The following is a 25,857-nucleotide window of genomic DNA, read 5'->3' as shown; positions in this document are numbered from 1 at the left end:
TTTGAACATTTCTTCTCTAATATTGCTCCCAACACATTTAAGTGCAAAAGACAATTTACTGACAAAATCACAAAATACACTCCTTATGAACTTTTCTTCACATCTATTAGAACCTGAAGGATGTGATGAAGACAGAAAACACAGTAATGTTGGGTTATTTTTGAGAGTCTATAATAATACTAAATGTAATCCAGGTTTTGACAAAACATTAACAGGAGGTGAAGTCTAGTTTGTTAGTTTTAGCTGTTTGTGGGAGTTTTTCCTCTGAGATGAATACCTGCTCCACATAAGTGTCTCTTTGTGGTAGGTTATCTTAATGAAGCCAGGAGGAACATTAAAATGACCTATGTCCAAATGACAGAAAATCATCATTTTAAAAGATTGTTGAAGCCAGCAATGCTATGTTCTTGTGCCTGATCAGGGCACGATCAATTACTTTTTTACATGCGTTTTCCTCATTATTGAAAATTTTCACAACATTTAATGTGAACAGCCAACACTGAACACATAAATTATATGACAGAAAATAAAGAAAAGCATAATAGGTCCCATTTAAAACAGCACTCACATGCTCACGTTTAATCTAAATCGAAGAAGACATTGCTGGCTGTAAGAAAAAGAAAAAGATGCCTTCAAAACTCTAACACTTTGCAGCAATTTTGTCCCCCAACTATTGTGATTAACACACTAACATGGGCCAGTTCTGAAGTCTATAATAGATGATAATACCATACCGTTTCACAACCTTTGGTTTTGTCTAACCTCCGCAGTTGGAGAATAACTTGTTCCATTTAACAAACACAGATTTTAAACAGCTATGAGACAGAAGTGGATGGCACAAATACTTGAATGAACTGAAATTATTGTCTCATTAGCAACTGTACCATTATTAATTAACAAGCTAGCTCCGTCTTTGCCCCTATTCTGTATTATTATTATTATTGATAAAATTATGTAAACTCCTGCACATGACATACAAGGGTAAAGTCAATGAAGCAAAAAAAGGAAAAGCATAAAGAAGCTCAAAGTGTGTAAATAGTGTTTTCATGTTGCTTGCTGGATGGATAGCATGTTGGTTCACAGTCTCTCTGGGACTTTAGCCAACAATTTTGCTTTACCTTTAAGATAAGTGATACTGTGGCACCAATATTTAGAAAGGGACTCTGCATTAAAGTGCAGTTTTTAGTGACTCCAGCAGATATAGAATGGAATATCATTAAACATTACAGAAATAGACAAATGGTCTTGTAATATAACAGTTTCCTGAAAAGAATCAAAGTAATCCTTTAATAAAAATGTCCTTTTAAAAATATGTGGACAAGATTTATTTCGTAGAAATGTTTATTGATGGATTTCATATAAATATTTATTAACATTAATGTTAATATGATATATATATATATATATATATATATATATATATATATATATATATATATATATATATATATATAGTTTATTTATTTATTTATTCATTTTACTTTATTTACTTATTTAGATTAATATGCATATATTTAATGTGCTCAAAGTGATGGGGGACTTTTGGAGATCTAACGAAGATGGGCGGGTGAACTCTCACCGACTCCAATCCGCCGCTGAAAACAAAAACATTGAGGTTCCAGATCCACAATGTCCTCCAGACCGTTATTCACATAGCGGCTTGTTTGTGTTGAACCAAAATGGCCGTTAGGCAGCTCAGTTGCGGTGCTCTTTCTCATTGGCTGGCTTCACCGCTCGGGTGGGCGGGGCCGCTGCGGGGCTACAGTCACATGATTCGCGCACAGTCAGGTTGACCAATTCCAATATGGTGGCCAGCTTGGCAGGTCTACGGTTCCTGTTGATGATATTGTTGTTCTGCGGGATCAGGTACGGCGCCTGCAGCCAGGAAGCTCCGCAGGTCCTGGGGCTGCGGCTGGAAGACCCGACGGGCCTGGTGTGCATGAAGAAACGGATAATCTCTGCGCCAGAAGGAGCCACGTTCAAGCTCCGTCTCTTCGGGGTTGTGAATGGAAGCTGGCCGTCGGTGGCGTTCGCAGGGGCAGCTGGCGGAGCGGCCGGGGCAATCGGCGATGCGCCGGACCCCTGTCAAAAGGAGTCCAACCGCCGGGATTCCGCCTTCCAGGTGAAGGGGAGTTTCGAGAAGGATGAGGAGTACAGCGGGTTTCTGATGGTGGAAGTCCAGCGGGAGAGCATCTCTGGCGGCGAGGAGAAATACCATCACCTGTGTATGCTGAAAGGAGAGGAATGGGCATCTGTGGGCCCGGACAGACTGCGGGTAAACACCGACAAGTGTCTCCCCGCGGAGTACATCCCTCCGTGGGGTCTGGCCGTGCTCATCGTGCTGCTGCTGTTGGTCTGCGGGCTGCTGAGGACCGTGAACCTGAGCCTGCTGTGGCTGGACCCGGTGGAGCTGTACGTCCTCCACAGCTGCGGCTCCGAGGAGGAGAAACGAGCCGCTAAGCGTCTGGAGCCCATCAGGAGGAGGGGGAACTTCTTGGTGAGTTGGTGGAGCGGGAGGGATGTGAAGAAAAACGTGCTCCTAGAACTTGTACGTGTGCCCCCAATAAAACATAATATGAAATCCACTATATAATATTTACTCCGTGTGTCTGAATTTAGGGGCTTCCTTCACATAAATGAAAACACTTCCAGCATTGATTGGTCAAAAAAAAAATCTGCCCTCATGATGTAAAGCATGTTTGTGGTCATTTTTAATCTTTGCACTTTTTGTTTCACTTGCCTTTTTCATCAGTGAGCATCTGTTTGGGTTAATTTAGCGTTTATTTTGAATTGTTTGTGTCTCTCAGCAGTAGGTTTGAGACTCTCACTGTGTGTGAGTCTAACCCAGCAGTGGATCTTCCATATCTCCTGCAGTTGTTTAGCATCAGTTTGCGTTTATTTTCTGTTGTCACTTTGAGTCTTGTCATAGTTTTGCGTCTTTGCAGTTGTACAGTATCTATTTGTGTAAAGCTTTGTGTCTGTTTTTCGTTGGGTCTGTCTGTTTCTGATTGTTTTCTGTCTCTAGAGTCTGTGTTGTTAAATAGAGAGTGCTTTGTATATCTTTGCAGTGGTTCACGCAAGCTTTGTTACTTTGCAACCATTGTTGCTTTTCTTGCCATTTTGCTTCTGTTTGTGTTCCTTTTTGCTTTTATTTTTAGTTGGTTGAGTCTCAGTTTTAGTCATTTTGCATCTTTTTGTTGTTGTTTGTCTTTCTTTGCAGTTGGTTTGCATGTCTGTTGTCACTCTGAAGTTCTTTGTGATTGTAGTTTAGACATTTTGCATCTTGTAGTGTCCCTGTTGTCTCTTTTAAGTGATTGTGCATCTGTTTTTATCTCAGTCTCTTTCTGGTTGTTTTCGCTGTAGTTACTCTGAGTCTCCTTGTGGCATTCTGAGTCTTTGCAGCTGTTTTGCATCTAACAGTGGATGTTTTTGTGTGGACGTTTAGCATCTATTTGTGTTGATTCTGTGTCTGTTTTTAGTTGGTCCAGTCTCTTACTGGTTGTTTTTAATCCCTCTATTGTCACTTTGAATTTTCTGGTAATTTTGAGTCTTAATGTTGAGTCTATTTTTGGTAGTTTAGTCTCTTTGTGGTTGTTTTGAGTCATTTTGCATGTCTTTATTCTTGCTTGTGTCTCTTTGCAGTTGGTCTGCATCATTCTCTTGTCACTCAGTTTCTTTGTGGTTGTGCTTTGCAGTCATTTAGTGTCTAGTAGTGGACTTCTTGTGTGTCTGAAATCATTTAGCATCATCAATGAATATGTCCCTCTCAATATTTAGAACCTGTGGATTTTTAACCGTGAGCAAAAATGTGAATTTCTCCGTCCAGACTCCAGACCTTGAATGTTCAAATGAACTCGATGCCCATGAAGAGAGGTGAAAATACTGTTGTGTTTCCTTCATGTCTTTTCTGCCTCAGACATGTTCTCTGCTGTTCCTGTGTGCGGTGGGACACTCTGTCCTGGGTGTCCTCCTCTACCGGGCGCTCGGCTCCATCGTCTCTGCGGTGTTCACCAGCGGCATCCTCATCTTCTTCCTGGCTGAGTTGGCTCCTCACATCCTCTGCTCTGGTTATGGCTTCCAGCTGGCACCGGCTTTGACCTGGCTGGCCCAGGTTTGCATGGTTCTCACTTGCCCCCTGTCCTGCCCCCTGGGGCTGATCCTGGACCTGGGTCTGAGGAGGGACATCAGTACGTGTGGGATCAGGGAGAGGGCCATGGAGATGATCCGCACGAGTGTCAATGACCCGTACAGGTAAAAAAGACAACCAGAGAAACTCTCACAGCTCCAGACTGTAGCATTTATTTGGTAAATGAAAAAACAATCAACAAATGCTTGAAATTGTGAGTCTCATGCTCTGTGCTGCTCAACTTTAGGAGCTTTAGCTGAAATAATTTCAGATGTGACTTGGACTAAATACTTAAAACTTGACCTAGACTAAGTCCAAGAGGTCTGTGATTTGACTTCACACAAAGACTTGACAAACTGCACTAGCTGTTTCATGACTTACAGCATGACTTGAACTTGATCCAGAAGACTTGAGACTTGGCATCTCTAGACTTTCAGCCTTGGTCCAAAAGTCTAGAGACATCACTCAGACTTAGTAAGAAGACTTGAGGTTTATTTTTAAATATGACTTTGACTTGGTTGTAAGATTTGACTCAGACCTTTTTTAAAAGGCTTGAGACTTTATTCAGGTCAGTCCTCTGAATACTTTAGACTTGACTCAGAAAAGGTTCAAAGACAAGACTTGACAAAGATTTGGTCTTTGATTCAGACTCAGACTTCAACTTAGACTTAACTTAGACTTGGTCCAGAAGACATGAGACTTGAGTCAGATTAGGACTCAGTCCAAAGACATGACTCAGACTTGGTCTACAGGATTCGAGACTTGACTTACACTACCGTTCAAAAGTTTGGAGTCACTTAGAAATTGTCCATATTTTGGGAAGAAAAGCATTTTTTTCAATGAAGATAACATTAAATTAATCAGAAATGCAGTCTAAACATTGTTAATGTGGTAAATGACTCTTTGAGCTGGAAACGGCTGATTTTTAATGGAATATCTCCATAGGGGTACAGAGGAACATTTCCAGCAACCATCACTCCTGTGTTCTAATGCTACATTATGTTAGGTTATGGTGTTGAAAGGCTAATTGATGATCAGAAAACCTCTGTGCAGTTATGTTAGCGCATGAATAAAAGTGTGAGTTTTCATGGAAAACATGAAATTGTCTGGGTGGTCCCAAACTTTTGAACGGGAGTGTAAATGTCGACTTGGTTCAGACTAATGACTTCGACTCAAACTTGTTCCAAAGATGTGACTCTGCCTTGTCCAGAATATTCGACTACTGACACGATGTTGAACTCTGTGTCCTGTACGTGCAGTGAGTTTGTGAAGGAGGAGTTCAGCCGCGGGACGCTGCGCACTAAGACGGTGGAGGACATCCTGACCCCTCTGAAGGACTGCTTCATGCTGCCCAGCTCAGCCGTCCTCGACTTCTCCACCATGTCGGAGATCATGCAGAGCGGATACACCCGGGTGCCCATCTACGAGGAGGAGAGGTGGGAGCAGCAGCCGCCTTGGTTGCTCTTTCACATATATTGTATATGCATGTATTATTTGATACAGACTGTAGTTTTGGTTGATGAACAACTTGTTTCACATGTAAACAAACGCAGCCAGTCTTTCTCATGAGAATTCAACACTTTGCAGCTATCAAAGAAAAGCAGGTGTACTTTGAAGAATCTGAAACAAAAAGCATATTTTTGCCTTGTTTTTCATCATTTTAGAAGTGATATTTTGTAGTTTTGAGGCTAAAGAAAATAAAGAAATCCTAATTTTGTAGATGTATCCAAGTGTACATTGATTACCATACCCTCAAGGCTAAATTCTCCCTTGTGAATTTTTTTCCCAACACTCTATTTTTTTTCTCTACACACCAGTTTTTGTCATTCTACGAATGAGTCCAAGTTATCATTTTGTCATCTGAATGCAGCAAAAAACTGGAATCCTGGCTTACAGTGCTTTCCACACATAAAATTCTACTGAGGTTAGAGCCTTAAAGGTTAGAAAATTCACAGATAAAGACTGCATTTCAAGTAGGAATTGTGGGTTCATCCATACATAGACGCCTACGTAAACTTTCTGGGGACTGAATACAACCCCACCTACTGAGGAGTTCAAATAATACTTTCAGTGTTTTTCATTCTTTTTTTGATCAGCTGAAACATCATCTTAGTTTGAAAGTAATTAAGTCTGAAAGTTTTGGAAACACAGAGTTTGAGTTCATTGTAAAGCATAATATTTTTATTTTTTTTAAAAATTGTAAATAGGAATGATAAAAAAGGGCCTGAAAATATGTTTGGAAACTACTGCTGCATTAACAAACTGTAAAAGCGGTGATTGCAAATACAGTAAAATATTGTACCATTTAAAAAATACAGATTTGTGGTGGGTGCATTTCACATCAGACAGTGTTTTCTGTAATTTCATTTCATTGCATTTCATATCTTTAAAACTTCAAAAAATACAGCTATATCCTGTTAGAAAATGTTCACTTTTTCCTAAAATACTGCGCAGTTCAGAGTAGTGTTTGGTTTCTATTTACGGTTTGGTACCAGTCATCATCAAGTGTTCCTGATTCTTCCAGGTCCAACATCGTTGAAATCCTGTATGTGAAAGACTTGGCTCTGGTGGACCCTGACGACTGCACCCCCATGACAACCATCACCAAGTTCTACAACCACCCGCTGCACTTCGTCTTCAACGACACCAAACTGGACGCCATGTTGGAGGAGTTCAAGAAAGGTGCGCTCCAGTCCGCTGTAGGGATCAGTTCATCTCAATTCAGGCTTGTATTCATTGGGCTCCAAAACTGAGTTCTATAAAATATTTTTTCTTTATTTTATTTGGCAATGTCTCTATTTTGAATGCAAAAACATCTTGTGTGGGCAGCCATTTTAATGGTTCAATATCTTCAGAAAAATAATGCCTCAGCCATGAAATGTGGTGAGGACACAGACAAAATTGTTTCCAGCAGATCCAAAATGTCAACTACTTCCAGCAGAAGACAAATTTTAAATTATTGCCCTTTGAAAATATAAAAAATTTTCAAACAAGGGTTTCATTCAGCCCCCACAAAGTTTATGTCGGCGTCTATGTATGGATGTACCCATTTTTCCTACTTAAAATACAGTCTTTATCTGTCTTTTCACTACCCTTTAAGGCTCTAACCTCAGTAGAATTTTATGTGTGGAAAGCATTGTAAGCCAAGATTCCAGTTTATTGCTGTTTTCAGATGACAAAACGATAATTTGTACTCATTTGTCGAACCACAAAAACTGGTGTGGAGAGAAAAATAGACACGGTACTGTTGGAAAAACATTCATGTGGAAGAATTTTGCCTAAAGGGCTTTCTGCCTGCTAGAAAAGCCTTAAACATGAAAAGTAGTGACATCTAAAGTTTATATAGAGCCATTGTTTTTCAAAGTCGGACATTGCAGGCTACATATTTAACCTCATTTTTAAACCTTAGGCCCATTTGTATACACTTTGCTAAATTGATGCTAATAGTAAGTGGAATTATTTTTTAGCATCTCTGCTTTCCATTTTCCCACTATTATTTACCAGGAAGCTGCATTCATGGGTGATCTCTTTTGAAACGAGTCTTCTTTATGAAGTCATGGTGATTCTGAAGAAAATTTGGAAACATGATAGTTCTTCAGCCACTTCCTACATTCACAAGAAGTGCTTTGTGCTGTGATTTCTGTGGAAATTCAAGGATGTTTAATTCCAAATGAGCACAGGGCAGTACGGTGGTGTCGCACTGGTACTTCACGACTAGAAGATCTTTGGTTCACTGATCTTTCTGCATGAAGTTTTTATGTCCTGCCTGTGCATGTGGGGGTTTTCTCTGGGTCCTCCTGCTTTCTCCCTCAGTTCAAAAATATGCTGAGGTTAATTGATAATTCTGAATCATCCTAAGGTGTGAATGTGAGTGTGATTGTTTGTCTCTGTTTGTAGTCTTGTGATAGAATGGGAACCTGTCCAAGGTGTCCCCCACCTTCACTCTGAATCAGCTGCGATAGACTCCAGCCCCCCCCCATGACCCTAATCAGGATTAAGTGCTGTATAGATGATGGATGGATGGATGGATGGATAGATAATAAATAATAAGGCAGAGGACAATAGACATGTTGTAAAATGTATAGTAGAGTAGCTGTCATGCGTGGTTGTGGTTGTAGTACCTGGTTGTGCCACCAGGTGGAGCCTTTTACTATTTAATGAGATGACAGATTGCAGCTTGTTTGCTGTTTTTAACCCTTTGATTTGTAAACTGCATCAAGAGATACCCATTTTCCATTGGATTTGGGTCACTTTTTGACCCATGTTATGCATCAAAGAGTTGTAATATTGTAGGGACCGAGGAGGCAGTTGCTCTGACTATAGGCAACAAAGGACAATGGGAATGTTATTAAATGAGTAGTTCGTCATTGCTACTTCGTGTTCTGTTTGAATTTTGATTGTTGTAGGTGTCTGAGGTGGTTTTTGGTTTTTGTGTGGCAGAGAGCATTGTCTGTTTTTCTTTAGCAACCATGGCATAGACTTCTGTATCGTTTAATAATGTCTGGCCAGTGTTTTGTGGCGAGAACGACTTACTCAGCACAACCCTGTTGTAGCCATGTGGTTGATGAGGACACCATGTCATGCAGCAGACAGCTCATTTCTTATCAGTTAAAGTGGAAGTCCACATAGAATAATACCCACAGGGCTTAAATCACTCCGATGATGCGATTATTGATTGGTGACACGATTGACCAGTGTCGAAGAAAATTTCCTTAACTGATAACAGTTTTCTTAACCAGCCAATCAATAATCAGCTCATTGCTCTGACACTGCCTTTTTAGGACCACAGCTGTAGGAATTGCAGGTCTAGGATCAGGCACCACATTCCTGGCCAAGAGGGACAACAATTGTAGTGTGAATACTGACTGTCAGTCAAGTTCTATTTATTTAACATTAAAACCGTGATCATGTCTTTAGTTGGACAGATTTATTGATAACTTGCCAAAGAGCGATCATGTCTTGTTTCTCCATTGTTTAAAATATCTGACTTCTTGTGACTACAAAGACCATAGCATAGTATTGCATTTTTTTAAAACCTGATAGTTATGTAATTATGCTAATTACACACAATGCTTCACATGCAACTCTTCAAACCAGGCAACATTGCAAGGACAGAAAATAGCATTTTAGGCAAAATAAATCTTTGAAATCATAACTTGCTTGATAGAAAGCACTATTTATGTGGAATAAACCCTTAAAACTATCAGTATTTGCACAGAAAGTATTGTTTAGGTGGAATAAAGGTGCACTTTTGCTGTCACCTAATTCAGTAGGTGGGGTTGTTGTGAAAAACTACAGTCCTAGAAGTGTGGTTCTGAAACTGCAGCTTCCTGCAGCATTCACCTTTTTGCGTGTGCCCCTGTGATATACGAGGTCTGTCTTTGTAGACTACTGCATGCTTTTAAATACATAAACATTCACGGATAACCATTAACTGTCACAGAAGTCTTTGTCATACCAATGAGCCAGCCACTGGTAGTTAAACTCCCACAATGCTCTCTGATTACCAACACAGAACTGTCTCTAGTCTGAGCAACCACCTCCCTAGTCCCTATGATGTTGGAAACAAAACAAACTGCAGTGTCTATCTCATTAAACAGAGGCTCCACCTTGTGGCACAAATCAATAACTACAATTAATCTAACACCTTCTGATATGCATGTCTCTACTGCTTTATTGACGATGTGTTTTTAATTGCTGTGTTCCAAGGAGGCGCTTGCTTAGACTGCAGGCACTTCTGTCGATGCGACCACAAAGGATTATGGGAATGTTGTTACAAGAGTAATTTGTGATTATTGTTCCAGTTTTGTGAGTTTGAATTATGATTATTGTGGGTGGGTTGAAGTGGTTTGAGCATCATGGAGGTTTAGCTAGCAACAGGCTAACATGACTTGTGTTGAGTTTTATGGCTTCCAGCTGGAGTTCAGGCATTTCTTTGAGTGTGTGGAGTGCGGTTATCATCAAGCATCCATGTTTACAGACGGCTTTATCAACCCGTAGGAAAGCTGCTGTTGTACTTTAATCACTTCAACAATCAACGGGTTATTGATCATCACTGTGGCACACCATCAATTAAGAAAGTGTTTAAAACTTGCATCTATTATAGGAGGTCGTTTTAACTGTCTTTAATGTCTTCTCTTCAACCTGAAATCAGGACTAGCTAGGATGCTACATCAAGATGCAAACTGACCCTTTAATGATGAATTATGTTGTTTGTTCTTTCTATGATTTGATCTTTTTGCTTTCAATCAGGCAACTCTCACATGGCCATCGTGCAGAAGGTGAACAACGAGGGGGAGGGGGATCCTTTCTACGAGGTGCTGGGATTGGTCACCTTAGAGGACGTCATCGAGGAGATCATCAAGTCGGAGATCCTGGACGAGTCTGACGGCTACCGTGAGTGTCTGTCAGTGCGTTAGCAGCTTCGGTGTCTTGTATCTATACTAACAGCCGTCTCCTCCTGCAGTGGACATGAAGGTGAAGCGTCCTCTTGCTCCGCTGGAGATTCCTCTGGAGCCTCGCAGCGCCCACGAGGAGTTTTCTCTGTTCAAGCCTCCTGAGGGAGAACCCAAGATCCGCACTTCTCCACAGCTGCTGCTGGCCACACACCGCTTCCTATCCAGAGGTGTGTTCATTTATCTGTTAATCTTTACTGAGAGGCCTGTGTGTGTTTGTACCTCACACAGAAATAAACTAGACACAGTTTAACGCAGCTCATATAATGATTTTGTAGACTACAAAGGTGAAAACAGACACTATATGTTTGGTCAAAACAGAGTTCTGACCAAAATCTAACTTTGTGACATTTTAACTTAACATATAAACATTACATTGCTATAGACATGTATAATATAGTTCTACTTTAGTCAGTAAAATGTCTGGTTCACTGGGCCAGAGTTCTAATTTTGGTGCTTCATTTCAGTGAGACGGAAACAAACATTTATTCATTAGTCTCACTATTCTGTGAGGGAAAGCTTTTGTTTTGAAAACCACTGGGGCAGATTCCCTGAATGTTAACCCTCGGAACTCCAAAACCCACTAGTGGGTTTGAAAGGGATCTTATCTTCTGACAAATATGAAAATAAAAGCATTTATCTGCCAGAAACTGTCAAAGAAAAGAATTTCAACTTCGGCCAGTTCTTGAACTTTATGCGTGACGTGCATAAAATATAAGCTTTACATCATTATGTAAATCATGTTTACATGTAGATGTATACAAAAAACATTCCCAGCAGATTCTGTAAAAAACAAAAAATTCTGCACTTCTTGGGATAACCAAGACCAGAAAGGACTCTGCTGTGTCCAGTAGTCACGTGACAACAACTCTTCATTTTGAGCTGCACTGCCGGCTCTATTTACACAGAGCATAGAGAAGACAAGAGTGGAACAAGTTAAATATTTAAGTAAAATGTATAGTAATGAACATATCCCAGTATTTGTAGCACCTGTGGGCACTTTGAAGAATGTTAATTCCAGTTTTTTTCAGTTATTTTAAACAAATAATGAAAGAAATTCAGCTTGTAGAATGCTGCACAACAGACATTTCTAAGGTATCTTTACTTTTATTAGTAGTTGTGCTGTTTCCATACAGGTGCAAGACTTTGCATTGCAGTTAAAAATGAACTCGCAGTGGGAAAAAAAAAATGTGTCCGGAGCAGAAAACACCCAGAAACTGCTTGGAGTTCAGAGGGTTGAAGAGCTACTGCATGCTGTGGGGCATTCTGCAGTTTGCAAGAAAGAATTCGTTTTTTCTGACCATTCTGACCCACAATCCTCTGCACCGTTACATCACATATGCCCATTCTATGGGAGAAAAAAACCTGTAAGCATTACACTTTATAAACTTTGTAAATAAAGTGGCTTTGAGATGGAAAAGTAAAGGAAATGCTGCTGCGAAGTGCCTTCAGATGTTACTGAACTTGAGTAAATGCGTTAACTGCCCAGACAGCAGGTTTACTATATCGTGTGTCTCTGACCGCTGTAGAAGTGGAACACTTCAGCCCACTACGAGTGTCTGAGAAGGTGCTGTTCCACCTGCTGCGCCATCCCAGCGTCAACCAGGAGGTGCACTTTGACCCCAGCAACCGGCTGAGCCCAGGACACTACCTGTACACCCGCAATCACCCAGTGGACTACTTCATCCTGCTGCTGCAGGTATGTACTCACAGTCTCACTGAAAGGGGACGAGAGCATGTGGCAAGCTGTGGCCTGAGTTTCCAGAAACATTACTGGGATCAAAATTTTTACTTTTTAAAAAATTTTCTTAAATAAATCAATGTATGATATTTAAACATTTTTATGATTTCAGTATTATTCTATACTGAAGAAATGAGTAAAAATAAGGAGAGTCCTAAAATAGGCCTGCCCAAACTTTTGGCTTATGCTGTATTTTTTTAAAAAATTATTTAGCCAGATAAGTTAGTTGAGAACTGATTCTCATTTTCAATAAGGACCTGGCCAAGAGGCAGCACACAAACAAGATAAACAACAAAACAGATTACATGTACAACAAATCACACAGTATTACAAAACAAATTATGCAATGACTTGTAAAATAGAAAGGCTAAAAACAGGTGCTGAAGTATTTACTCTAACTGACTTTCTAAATGATGAGAGCGATACGTGAGTTCGAAGTTGTTGCAAAGAGTTCCAGTCATTAATGGCAGAAAACTGAGGATCAAGTGAGAGTCGTGCAGACTTTGGGAATGTGGAGGTTAATGAAACTGTTAGATCAAAGAGTACGGGTGGAGTTATGAATGGCAAGAAATGAATGCAGATATGGTGGAATTTTACCAGCGAGGGTTTTGTAGATGTACAGAGAGGGCCAGTTCACCAGTGAGTACAAGCTGCAGCGGTGGGTGTTGTAAGGAGCTCCAGTAGCAAAACAGGTGGCAGAGAGGAAGATGGTGTCTAATCTTTGGAGGAGGGTTTTTGAAGTGGGTCAATAGGAATAGTATAATAATACATTTTATTTGTATAGGGATTTTCAAAACACTTAAAGACACTTTACATATAAAATCAAAGTCTGTGTAACACATCACCATACTCAAATAATGGAAGGACTGTCATTTTAACAAGAAGGAATTTGACGGAGTGTGTGAATGAAGATTTGCTACGATAGGGAAAGCTGATTGTAGATTTAACTTTGGAGACCAGAGTACTGATAGGTGTTTCAAATGAGTGAACAATCAAGCCAAATTCCCAGAAACTTGTAGCAGGAAACAAATTGAATCTCAGTGACAGAAGTCTGATTGGATATTTGGTTTGTGGGAGGTCTCTGTTGAAGACCATACATTTAGTTTTGCTTATGTTAGTAACAGCAAAAGATCGGAAAAGGTGTGCTGTGTGTTATTGAAGCTAATCACCAGCGCAGACAGGACAATGTGGAGGGAGGAAGCAGATGTGTAGACAATGGTATCATCTGCATACAGATGAATGTGCAAATTGTTTACAGCATGAGTTATATTGTTGATGTTAAAGAGTGTACTTGGTCCATATTTAGTCCGAGTACTAGAAAAATGTGTAATGATGGTTTATTTTATGGACTCAGCTGGATCTATCTGTTCTATAATATAATCACAGAGAGTAAAACTGACATTTTGCATTTGAATCATCATTGTTTCATATCTTTTGTTGGGGTTGAGCTGTAAACGGTGCAGGATTTTGAACTGCTACAGTTTAACACAGTTCTACTCTCTGTACAACATCCTGCCTACTCAGCACATCATAGCTGGATGGTCAACCAAGTGAAACAGACGTAACCAAAAAAAATGTAAACTGTATCAGAGAAGGGTTCAAATAAGAACATTTGAAAAACTGTATCCAAGAAATATGTGTTTGAAATAATTTTTACAAAGTTCTTTACAGAACAAATAACAGTGAAGCAGATAAAAATGAGAGTTACAAGACAGATTTCAAAACAGCTGGACTCAAACCTTTATCAGATTAGTATTATCTGACCTTAGCTGGGATGTTTTTAACAGGTGTAGTGGCAGCTATGTGCATCAACAGGAATGAACCTGTTAGTGTGAGGGAAGAACTGTGGAAATAACTCCAGGAAATCAGTCAATGCTGCTGTGAATCAAACATGATTAGTTTGTTGTTTCCTTTGGTAATTTAACGGCAAATGTTTGAGAAAGTCTCTGTGCTGTTTGTGTGTTTACAGGGTCGTGTGGAGGTGGAGATCGGCAAAGAGGGACTGAAGTTTGAAAATGGGGCGTTCACATACTACGGCGTGTCTGCTCTGACGCTGCCGTCTTCAGGTGAGGTCACAGTGTTCTTTTTATTAGGTTATCCTCTTCTTTACGTCCTCTCTCCTGCGGTGACACAAACCATTTGCTCTCATCCATCACAAAGGATCTTGCAATTGCTTTTTTTTTTTTTTTTTAAAAAAGATCTTGCAATTGCTTAAATGCATGTTGAGGAGTGAAGAGGCTTCTGAAGGAGTGAATTGCGAGGAAAGACAGGTGTATCTTCTGAAGTTTTTTGTCAAGTTGTACAATGTATGAAGTCTGCAACTGTGCAGCACGTTACAGACAACTGCTGCTCCTAAAACTGATGCTATAAATCAAATCATTTCTCATTTGTCAGCTTTGCTTCTTCCATCCTAACGCCACTTCCTCACCTCTCGCTCTCATAACCTCGCTGAGAAGAACTGAAATGCAAGAAAAAGATGCGAGGAGACACATGACTATCAGTAAAAGTGTGTCCTGTTACAATTAACCACAAACCAAAGTGATATTTAAAATAAAAAGATATCCATGGAACCACTGTGTGTTCCAAAGAAGAGCATCAAAGCTTCACTTTTAAGAAGCTAAAAGAGCGAATATTTGATATTTCTGCTTAATAAATGAATAACCAATAAGAAATAAGGTGATATAAAACATATAAAGAGAAAGGTGGAACTTGTAGAACTGCAGATGAACGACTGAATGGATAATAAGCCGCAAACACAAATCACATTATTCAAAACAACAACAAAACAAAGCAAAAAATAATTAACCAACATATCCGAAAAATAGTAAGACGAAACATAAGCTTACTTACTCCTCCCCTTTGTCCATTTTGACTTTCAGTCACTCAGTACCCCATTCCCACTCTAAAACCGTGTTAGACTAAAAGCTGACACTGACTGACGAGGCACAAGCAGATCCTGGACGATCTGACAGGACGATCCTCAGAGAGGAGGGCGTTTGGTCCTGAGACAGCTGTCTGTCCAGTATAGCGAAAAACTGTCCGATCAACTGGGAAAAGGGAACAACATCCAGTGTTACTTTTGATATAAGTGCCTGAAATTAACACCATTTATGGACTCATGGTCATAAAGTTTCTTAAAATTTTAGAAAATGTCTTTATATTTATTAGAATTAAATCTAAATTGTGCAGTGTAGCCTGCAACTGGCTAGGTTTAGAGTTAGAGATAATGTGCTGATGCTGTGTGTTTGTGATTTCAGTGCATCAGTCTCCAGTGTCGACCCAGCGTCACTCTCCCAGGGATCCGTTCGAGTCAGCAGAGGCCACCAGCCCGTCCAGCTATTGTCCTGATTACACCGTCCGAGCTCTCACTGACCTGCAGCTCATACGGGTGAGTTCATATGTTGGGGTTTGCACTTACAGCTGTCATCCCCATAAAGGACCACATAAAATCAGACTTTATTTGTTTAGATGGAGCTGCACAGTGGGTCGGTGTTTAACACTGTCACCTTGCAGCTAGAAGATCCCCGATTCGTCTCCTGGCCTGGACCTGCGATCTTTCTGCATGGAGTTTACAGGTTCTTCCTGTGCCTCCCTGTTCCTCCCACAGTCCAAAAACATCCATCCTTCCATTCATTCTCTATACACCGCTTTATCCTCACTAGGGTCACGGGGGGGCTGGAGCCTATACCAGCTGACTCGGTCGAAGGCAGGGGACACCCTGGACAGATCACCAGTTTATCACAGGGCTACATATAGAGACAAACAATCACACTCACATTCACACCTACGGACAATTTAGAGTAACCAATTAACCTCAGCATATTTTTGGACTGTGGGAGGAAGCCAGAGTACCCAGAGAAAACTCACACATGCACAGGGAGAACATGCAAACCCCATGCAGAAAGATCCCAGGCCCAGGCCGGGATTTGAACCGGGGATTTTCTTGCTGCAAGGCGAAAGTGCTAACAACTATTCCACTGTGCAGCCCAGTCCAAAAACATGCTGAGGTTAACCCTCCTGTTGTCTTCATTTACGGACACCAAAAACTTGTTTCCTTGTCTGAAAAAAAAATCTAAAAATCCAGCAAAAAAACTCCTCTCTTCTCTGGCCCGTCCAATTTCTGAAAATTTGCAAAACCTTCAGGAAGAAAATTCCAATAATTTGTTAATAATTTCCCTTAAAAGTTTTATTGAAAAAAAAATCCCTCAAATTTGGCAAGAAAATTCCTGTAAATATTTCCAAAAAATTAGTAAAAATATTCCAAAAATAAAATCCTAAAAATATCTAAATTGGTTACATATACTGTATATCAGTAAAACTTCTAATATTTTATTTAAGAACATTCACCAAAAAAATAGATTTCTTTTGGTGAATGTTTTTAAGAAACTTTTTTAACATTTCTTTTTTTCCACCAAAAAATGTTCAAAAATCTCCCAAAAATGTCGAAAATGTGAACATCAGAAGTTTCACTGTGGAAGTATTGATTTTTTTCCACATTTTCAAACTTTAAAACGAGTCAATTTGACCCGCAGGACAACACAAGGACGAATAGGTGATTCTAAATTGTCCACAGGTGTGAATGTGAGTGTGATTGTTTGTCTCTGTATGTGGCCCTGTGATAGACTGGTGACCTGTCTAGGGTGTTCCCCCGCCTTCACCCTAAGTCAGCTAGGATAGACTCCAGCCCCCCATGACCCTAATGAGGATTAAGCGTTGTATAGATGATGGATGGATGTTTTTAGACTGTGGGAGGAACCCACGCACAGAAAGAACATGCAAACTCCACACAGAAAGAAGCAAACCAGGGTTCCTGTCGTGAGGAACAGTGCTAACCACAAAGCCACCGTTTGTTGCAGGTCACACGTCTGCAGTATCTGAACGCTCTCATGGCATCACGCGTTGGCCAGAGTCCAGATCCTCCTGAGATCAAGATCCTGCCCAACAGTCAGACCAAGCTGCTCAACGACAGAAACACCACACAAGGTAAGTAGATGCTAAACGTTGTCTGACCTGCCGGGTCTGCTGCCCCACCGACCTCCAAACTAACTCTGTAGTGTTTCTAGGAATGTGCTTTTCTGTTTGCATTCAGCTGAACCAAATTAATTTTCTCTTTCTCTTTCTTTTTCTTCCTTACGTGCCTCCGTGTGTCCTCTCTTCTCTGGCCCGTCCAGAGTTTCCTGTAAACTTTTCATTCTTTGATACCATTGAGAACTACTGTTAGAGTTTATTTTGCATGAGGTAAATGAAACGCAGCACTCACTCAGACATGAATAATGTCTTGCTCTTGGACCGTTTTGACTCTTTACCTTCTCAAATCAACCCAACGAGACACATTTATTTCAGGATGTGGGTTTCTGTGTGCAAGTGTTTCAGTTTCTTCATTTTTGTTTTTGCTATTGTCTGAAATCATCTCACTACTCTCCGTTTCCCTGCACAAAGCAAAGAAAAAACAGCAGCCTGTGTGTCACTGTAATGTCACATAACAAAAATGCAAAGAAGGTGATAAATTATGTCCTCTGGCATCCATATTGGAGTTTCACGGGTTTTAGGTGAGGCATCTTAAAAGATTATTCCGCTTTATTTCAACCTACTGTGTTTTCCATTAATGTGACTATTGTCGTTTTGCTTCATGCTAACTTTGGACTTCCTTCCTATAATGGAGGTAGAGTGTGCAAAGTTAATGTAAGCCATAGAGGCACAATAGACACACTAATGGGAAATACAACTGACTGAAATAAACTGGAATTACCCTGAAAGTGTTCAAGTCAGTGTAGATTCTCAGGTCTTGGTAATCTTAAGTGCTTCAGTAGAAGGTAACTTGACTTCTCAGTTCTGACTGACTGATGGAGAGTTTCAATTCTTTGTTATAACTCCCATAAGTGAAGGTGTGAATGCTGGCGAAAGTGTCTGGAGAGATCTCAGGACTGTGTTGTAAATTCCAGATAAGTGGTGCATTAGACGACCTGCTCTGTTTAGAGATAGCTGTACCAGTTACACTACCGTTCAAAAGTTTGGGGTCACTTAGAAATGACTGTTCTAGCTGGAAACGGCTGATTTTTAATGGAATATCTCTATAGGGATACAGAGGAACATTTCCAGCAACCATCACTCCTGTGTGCTAATGCTACATTGTGTTAGCTAATGGTGTTGAAAGACTAATTGATGATTAGAAAACCCTTGTTCAATTATGTTAGCACATGAATAAAAGTGTGATTTTTTTTTTTTTTTTTTCATGGAAAACAATGGCTTCCTTCACTCCTTTCTCTGACCGTCTGTCTTCTCTGTCCACAATGCTGTTCTCAGAAGACTCTTCTTTATCCTTTACATGCTGGTGGACCACTAAGTCTTGTCCTCTAGATATGGAACACTGAACAACATGTACACTGTTTGGTTGTTTGACCCTGTGTTGTGTTTGGAGAGATTTTCTCCGCCACATAAGCTACATGTGGGATGATAATATTGTTCTGCTTGTTCTTCTTTTCTTCTTCCTTGTTACACGGTTATTTTCCAACATCTTATTGATGACTTCAGTAGGAATAGCCACAAATTTTTAGTGCTTTCTTAATGTAGGACAGAAGTATGACTTGTTTGAGAGAGGAGTGAAGGACGCATCTATATTAAACTGGAACGTTCATGTGTAAATGGTTAAGGGCTCTACTACGCCACTTATCAGGTACTTGTAATGCAGATTAGAGGTTCCTCCTCAAACAGTTTGGGGTGAGAATGCTACTCCCCATCAGTCAGTTGGATGAGAGATTCAACATCTCCAAGAATCTGAGACAAGTCGAAATGCTTTTCATTGAAGAGCAATCTCTTTCAATTTCAATTTCTCTCTTGATAATTGATGTGGAATGCTAAAATGATCAGGTTCCAGCTTCTCAGACTGAAACTTTCACTGCTTTCCTCTTTTTTTTTTTTTTTTTTTTGCTGTAAAATGAATATGTTTGGGACTAGTTGGCTAAAAGCAATCGATCTGAGGATGTCAGCTCGGGTTGTGGAGAATTGTGACTGATTTTGATTTAAACGTTAGAACAGAGAACCTCCAAAATGTCTGTCAGAGTGCATATAGCATCACCTTGTTAAAGCCCCTCCATCACCTTACTAAAGCCCCTCCGTCTCCTTATCAAAAACTCCCCATCACTTTAAAGCCCCCCCATCACCTTATTGAAGCCCCTCCATCACTTTAAATCCCCCCATCACCTTGTTAAAGCCCCTGTGTGTGTGTTTAGGACTCACCCCTCACTCACCCCAGCTCTCCTCTCATTGGTCGGGTCCCACAGGTGGCAGCAGAGTCCAGGAGAGCTCCACAGAAGAGGAGGCTCATGGGTAGTGCAGTTTCTGTCTGCCCGCTGTAAAAACAACAACAACAACAGCAAAAACCTGCGATAAAGTATAGATTTTAGTTTGTTTTTATTGACGAATCATCTATGGCTGGAACGTAGTTATTGGGTAAGACTGGAGTGAGAGTGATTTTATTTGTCTGTTGTGTAGATCCTTTGCTCACACTTCTCATGTCCATCTCCATTCCTTCACATGCTTTCCATCGAATTATGATTTTATGTTGTTTTATACTCTTTGGACTATATTTATATATAATATAAAAACATAGGAATATAGCATGGCAAGAGGAAGTATGTGAACCCATTGAAAGGATCTGGTTTTCTGCATTCATTTTTAATAAGATTTAGCATAATTTTAATCTAAATCACAAGTATAGACAAATAAAATGAACATCAGCTAATAAGACACAAACATTTCTAGCATTTCATGTTCTTTACTGTAACTTAAAGACAAATTTAAAATGCTGATCATTCCAAAGGGGTCACTTACTGTTTGTTGCCACTGTATATAAATATGCTTTATTTTTGTTTGGCGGTGCCTTTCTTCTAGGCTTGACCTTCCGTATTAAACTCATTGCATTGCCATTCCTCACCTTTGCCTGTCTGAGTGCCAAAGCTACATGTGTGATTTCTATGTGTGTGTTCTCTTGTGTGTACCACAGCATCCGTCCGTTTACGACACTAAAACATTGATTCAAAGCAAATTTGCACATTTGGATTACGTATCAAGCTATTTTAAAAGATGTGAGGTGCGTCCAGATTTTTATGCCTTCATCTCACATTGCTGTCACACACACACAGGTGTGTGTGTTGCCAAAAACTAAAAGTTTAGCTTTGATCTATCAGTGGCTGATCGGTGTGGATGCTGTAAGTTAGAAAACAAACAGGGAGAGGACTTTAAAGTGGCTGTGGGACTGCTTCCACAGTGTTTTACTTGCTAGCAGGGAGGCTACTAATAATTACTTTCTCTGCAAAGTAATCTATTAATTTGTTTCTTGATTAATCGATTAGATATTTAGTCTATAAAATGATGACAAGATGGCAACTGTCTTGTTTTGTCTGCAAAGATGATCAGTTTATTATCTTAGAGGAAAGAAACCAGAAATTATTCATATTCAAGAATATAGTTAAGATCTCCTTTTAAAACTTAAACCAAATAAATTTTCAATTAGTTGACAACTAATCGATTAACTAATCGTCGTAGTTCTGCTAGTTAGACTTCCGATAGATGCCTATATGCATCTGCAGCACAAAGCAGTCTTGTTCTTGAAGTCGGACTGGTTCGTCGTGAATTGTGGGTAAATTCAGACTTCTAATCTCCATACTACCATACTGCACAGTGTGCCAGAATAAAATTTAGTTTGTCCCAACACACACGATGTCAAATGCAGTATGCTGAAAATACCAGGATGTCCTCCTACATTTAGAATGCTTTTCTGGCCATTCTGACCCACAGTCCTCTGTACAGTTACATCAGATATGTCACAATGTCCATTTTACACAAGCTAGAACTGCTGTGAGCTCACAGATACATGACAGCTTATTTAATACCGCAGTGGTCAAAGTTTAGTACTTTGACAAAGTAGCATGCCCCAAATGTATGCATACTGCATTAAACGGTAGTACTTTGTGTGGGTAGAGGTAGTATGTATCAAAAGCAAAAAGATGAAGTATGCAATCTGAAATGCAGTCTTTTTCTTAAGTTCTGCCATTAGGAAGAATTACAAGACCTTTTTCATTCAGTGAAGAGTAACAAACTCTTCTTCAGGAATTACTTTCAGCTTGTAAAGTTGTATTCATTCTTTCATGTCAGCTGGTGTCGGCCATGTTTCATGGTGTCGGGCAAGACGGCAGAAGAAACAATTTATCAGTTGTGTGACCTTAAAGGTTCACTACGTCAGAGCTTATTCAGAAAAGGGATGTCCATCTCCCATGAAGCTCATTCCCTTGCTTTAGAAAAAGAATCTGACGAGTTTCAAAACTCATTTAAGGAAAATAAATTAGAGGGTTTTTTTTACAGTTTCTATAAAGCATCACTTTGTAGTTCAAAAAGCAAATAAAAATACGTTACAGAAACAAGGCTACTGATTGTTACAGCAGAAACATCGACTTATTTTTTATGTGTGCGAAAGTATCCAGTGGTTGGACCCCTGTTTGACGGTGTAAATATTTTCTAAAAGCAAATTTAGACCCCCTTCCTACAGCCCTGCCCTCTCCAGCAGCTTTGACATAAACAGGATGCGTCGACCAAGACACTCACTAGCTGTGTTTCCATGACATGTTTTTATGCACACTTTGAAGTATCGCGTTAGCAAAAGTTGGCTTCTAATCGACCTGACAATTACATGGAAAGAGTATTCTCACACCTTATCAGTTATCCTACATATTGGAGTTGTTTAACATTCCTCTGCATGTTCATGTCTGTTTGTTTTGCCTATGAATGTGTGTGTGTGTGTGAGTGTAACACACAATGATACTTCACTAGTACATATCAGCAAGAATCCAGTCTTCACTCTATTACTCATATTGTATGGTCTAATGTGCATTTGAATCATCTGTCAGTCATTGTTGCTTGTGCGTAAACATGTGGAAAATGTCAGAAACGGCCTCTAAATAACCTCTGTGTTCCCTGATATTCATAGGCAAAGGTCACGATGAACAAAACCAGTATTTAATGGAAAGGTTTGGATTGTTTCAAGTCCATCTTAATGAAGTGTTCACATGGAAAATGAAGGCTGAATCATTCATTCTGTTCTGGCGATGAATCACAGCCTAACTACACTGTAAAACTTATGGGAATGAAAAAAACGTATCTACAGCTTGTTCTGTGCAGAACTGCAAGTGAAAGTGAGGACAAACTGTGTAACACTCCCAGGAGAAAAAGGTTTAGGTATGGGGCAGTCATTTTTGGATCATCTTTCCCGGAGGGCTTAACTACAGATTTGCGAGGACCTGAAAAAGATGCGAAAAAAAAACTCTTTTCTTTGAACTAATCTCATTTCAGTTTGCTGCTTTGGAGTGTAGGAATGAGACTGTAATGTCATCAGAAGGTGGTGGTATCAGCTACATGGCTGCAATAAACGGAAGAAGAAGTCAGAAATACTATTGGTTTGCTAACTGCTAAAAAAACCTGGAAGAAGAAGAAACAAACTTTGTCCATCTATGACAGAAAAATGGAGACAAATCTTCAGGAAAGTTGGAATTATTCCCTCATGTCGGCTGGTATCGGCCATGTTTCATACTGTCCAGAGATGAAGACGATGAAAGAAACGGCTGATCAGTGTGAGTGAAATGTTCTTATTGTCACTCCTTATTTGGAAAATATGTTTCCATCTCCAGTGAAGTGCATGAACACTTTTCAAAGAAAACACCTTGAGTGAGTGTTAAGACCTTGTAAAATTGGGAAGATTCTTTCAAATTTTGCTGTTTCCATTGACTTAATGGAATTCAGATATATGCTATGAAAACATAGCTAGTGTTACATTCAAGTATGTTTCATCACTTAAATCTAAGCTGGATTTATGGTGTGCTTGAGCAGCTTGGAGATGTTAGATAGCGCTTAAATCCTCTCCAACCACAATATTCTCTCTCTCTGATCCCACTTCTGCTTTTAACATTTATTACTCAATTTTTTATATCACTTTTCATATGAATAAGCCATTGCAGTGCTGAAGAGTTTTGTCTGTCTTCTCCTTTAGGTTTCTCCCTTCAGTGTGTCATGTAGCTGCTTTTATGCATGTGTAAGTTCTGAAAACTTACTAAGCCCAACCACAGGGACTTATTCTCCCCCACAGAAAACTCTGCTCCTCACCTGCCTAAGTGCTCTTCTGAAGTCTTTTCTATCTATCTAGCAGTAGTGCCCATACTGGACTTGTAACCCTGGCCGTTGGTGTATGGATTCATCTGGCCAGCGTTGTGAATATCAACCATTTATTCACTTTAACTGAATCTACTTGTGCAATCATCCATCCACCTGCAAGTCATGGTTTCACATAGCCCTGGTCGGGAGGCTAAGCAGCGCGACTTGTAGGCCATTGGAGGGAAGACGCATGATAGACGGACTGACGTCATGGCTACACAAGGAATGAGAAACGGTCACAATTCAGAAAGCAAAAGATCAGATTAGATGGAGAGAAATGATCTACACTGATTGGCATGGCGATTGATTGATTGATGTCACCATGGAACATATCTGTATATTAACCACTTAGCAGCTAGTTTGGCCCTCAAACAACGAATGAGCAGCTGCCTCACAGAGCTTCATCTCTATACTCGAGGACCTGCGGTAGAAGTAACCACCCTCACCTGTCTATACCTCAGTCTTCCTACGCACACATAGTTTGAGGCATCTTCCTGTTGAACATCTCATTGACTTTCGCTGAACTTCACCATAAATTTTGCACAGAACAAGAGTAGTGTGGATTTTATTCCCTTTCATTCAGTGGATTTGTTTAAGCGCGTAGTCGAGGCAGATGGTCTGTAGCTCTGCAAGAAAAATTATTGCCAAGGTCAACTAGTCTGCTGTTTGTTTTCTGGATTCAGGTGTTTGATCTATTACATGTCAGAAAGTCCCAAAGTGCAAAAGAACAAATTCCTTGTTTTGTCCACAGCCCAAAGATATTCAGCTTCCTGTTATAGAGGAGAAAAGAAGCTGCAATCACACAATTTAGACTTCTTTTTTCGGAAGTAATTCCTCAGACCAATTCATCGATTATCAAAATGATTGGTGATTAATTGAATAGTTTGCAGCTTAACTGATTAATTGTTGCAGCTTTGATGGTCTTCACATCCAGCGTGAAGAGATGGACTAATATGTTAAGGTAGACTTGAAAATAATCCAGACCTGAACTCTAAAGGATAATTCTGCTTTTTTCCAGCTTGGCGTATTTTCCATTTGTGTGTTTTTATGGATCAGGGTAACTTTGCACTCTGTACCTCCTTTGAAGAACACAAGAGAGCTCCCTGCAGGTTTCCAAAAAACATGAATCATTTCATTTTTTGCTTCCAGCTAGCTTTAGTGACCATTTTGCTAACTGCATGAGTGATATCTGGATTTAAGAGCGCAGAGTAACTTTCTGAAATGTTTTTTTTCTTTCTGCATGTACTGAAAGACAGATGATGTACCCTAAAAATGCAAAGTTGCGTGACCCATGGAGCCACTTTAATGGTAATACGGCAGCTTAAATAAAGCGGAACGATCCTTTAAGAAGCAGCAGGGTTGTTTAGCAGTCAGCTCTGCATCAGCTTTATTACATTGCACCGTTTGTCTCTTCGTGTGTTGAGTCGTTCAGTGTTATCACTCTTGCATATATTGCCGTATTTCAGGACTTTTGAAAAAACATTTTGACAATGTGATTCTGAGTAAATATTTTTCAGCTGTTTCCTTATATTATGTTTTATTAAGTTCATTTCTACGGTATCAAATGACTGAATGTAAAAAGATCGTCATGACTTTGTGCTTCTTAAACGGATTGAGAGAAATGTTTTGAGTGGAGGCGTTTGACCATGTTAAGAACTGTGTTTTAATATATGACTGACTGCTTACATAGAGTATTACTGCAGGATGTAGTTTATAGGTCTCAGTTTTCAGGTACAACACCGCTGTTACCACAAACAGTTTAATCAGCTCCTCCTCTTTCTGTCCAGGTTACATTTGTATAGAAACTCAGTTTTATTCTAGTTTTTTTGGGAATGCTGCCAGTTTTGGGTTCATCGAGACTCCACTGCATTTAACACTTTCAGTAATTTCTTAGGAAATAAACTCGAATCCTGTTCTAAACATGTTGTTTTATTTGCATTTTTTTCTTAAAACATATTTCACACACAGACATACTTTAAATGTTTTTCACTGAAATGTTGCAGTACAGGGCTGCACAGTGAGGTAGTGGTTAGCACTTTCGACTTGCAGCAAGGAGATCCCCGGTTCAAATCCCGGCCTGGGCCTGGGATCTTTCTACATGGAGTTTGCATGTTCTCCCTGTGCATGCGTGGGTTTTCTCCGAGTATGCTGAGGTTAATTGGTTACTCTAAATTGCCCGTAGGTGTGAATGTGAAAGTGATTGTTAGTCTGTATATGTAGCCCTGTGACAGACTGGCGACCTGTCCAGGGTGTCCCCTGCCTTCGCCCGAGTCAGCTGGGATAGGCTCCAGCCCCCTCCATGACCCAAGTGAGGATAAAGCGGTGTATAGAGAATG

General features: G+C 40.0%; 1 protein-coding gene across 2 annotated transcripts; it reads left to right on the top strand.

The window, feature by feature from the left end:
* The first annotated feature begins 1,783 nt into the window (after positions 1-1,783).
* LOC110955011 (metal transporter CNNM3) lies at positions 1,784-25,441 on the top strand. Of its 2 annotated transcripts, XM_022199805.2 has the most exons (12): positions 1,784-2,497; positions 3,917-4,251; positions 5,386-5,562; positions 6,651-6,808; positions 10,379-10,522; positions 10,593-10,751; positions 12,111-12,280; positions 14,292-14,388; positions 15,580-15,710; positions 17,179-17,305; positions 17,494-17,560; positions 19,603-25,441. In XM_022199805.2, exons 1-11 carry the CDS (start codon positions 1,805-1,807, stop codon positions 17,541-17,543), a joined length of 2,241 nt encoding a protein of 746 aa, XP_022055497.1. In that variant the 5' UTR covers positions 1,784-1,804; the 3' UTR covers positions 17,544-17,560; positions 19,603-25,441. The 2 variants fall into 2 exon arrangements, with proteins under 2 accessions (XP_022055497.1, XP_022055498.1); XM_022199806.2 differs by lacking the exon at positions 17,494-17,560.
* The last annotated feature ends 416 nt before the right edge of the window (positions 25,442-25,857 follow it).

Source organism: Acanthochromis polyacanthus, chromosome 18, assembly GCF_021347895.1.
Source record: "Acanthochromis polyacanthus isolate Apoly-LR-REF ecotype Palm Island chromosome 18, KAUST_Apoly_ChrSc, whole genome shotgun sequence".
Classification (NCBI taxonomy): Eukaryota; Metazoa; Chordata; class Actinopteri; family Pomacentridae; genus Acanthochromis; species Acanthochromis polyacanthus.
The sequence above is the reverse complement of the archived record's forward strand: the minus strand, read 5'-3'. Positions and strand labels throughout refer to the sequence as shown.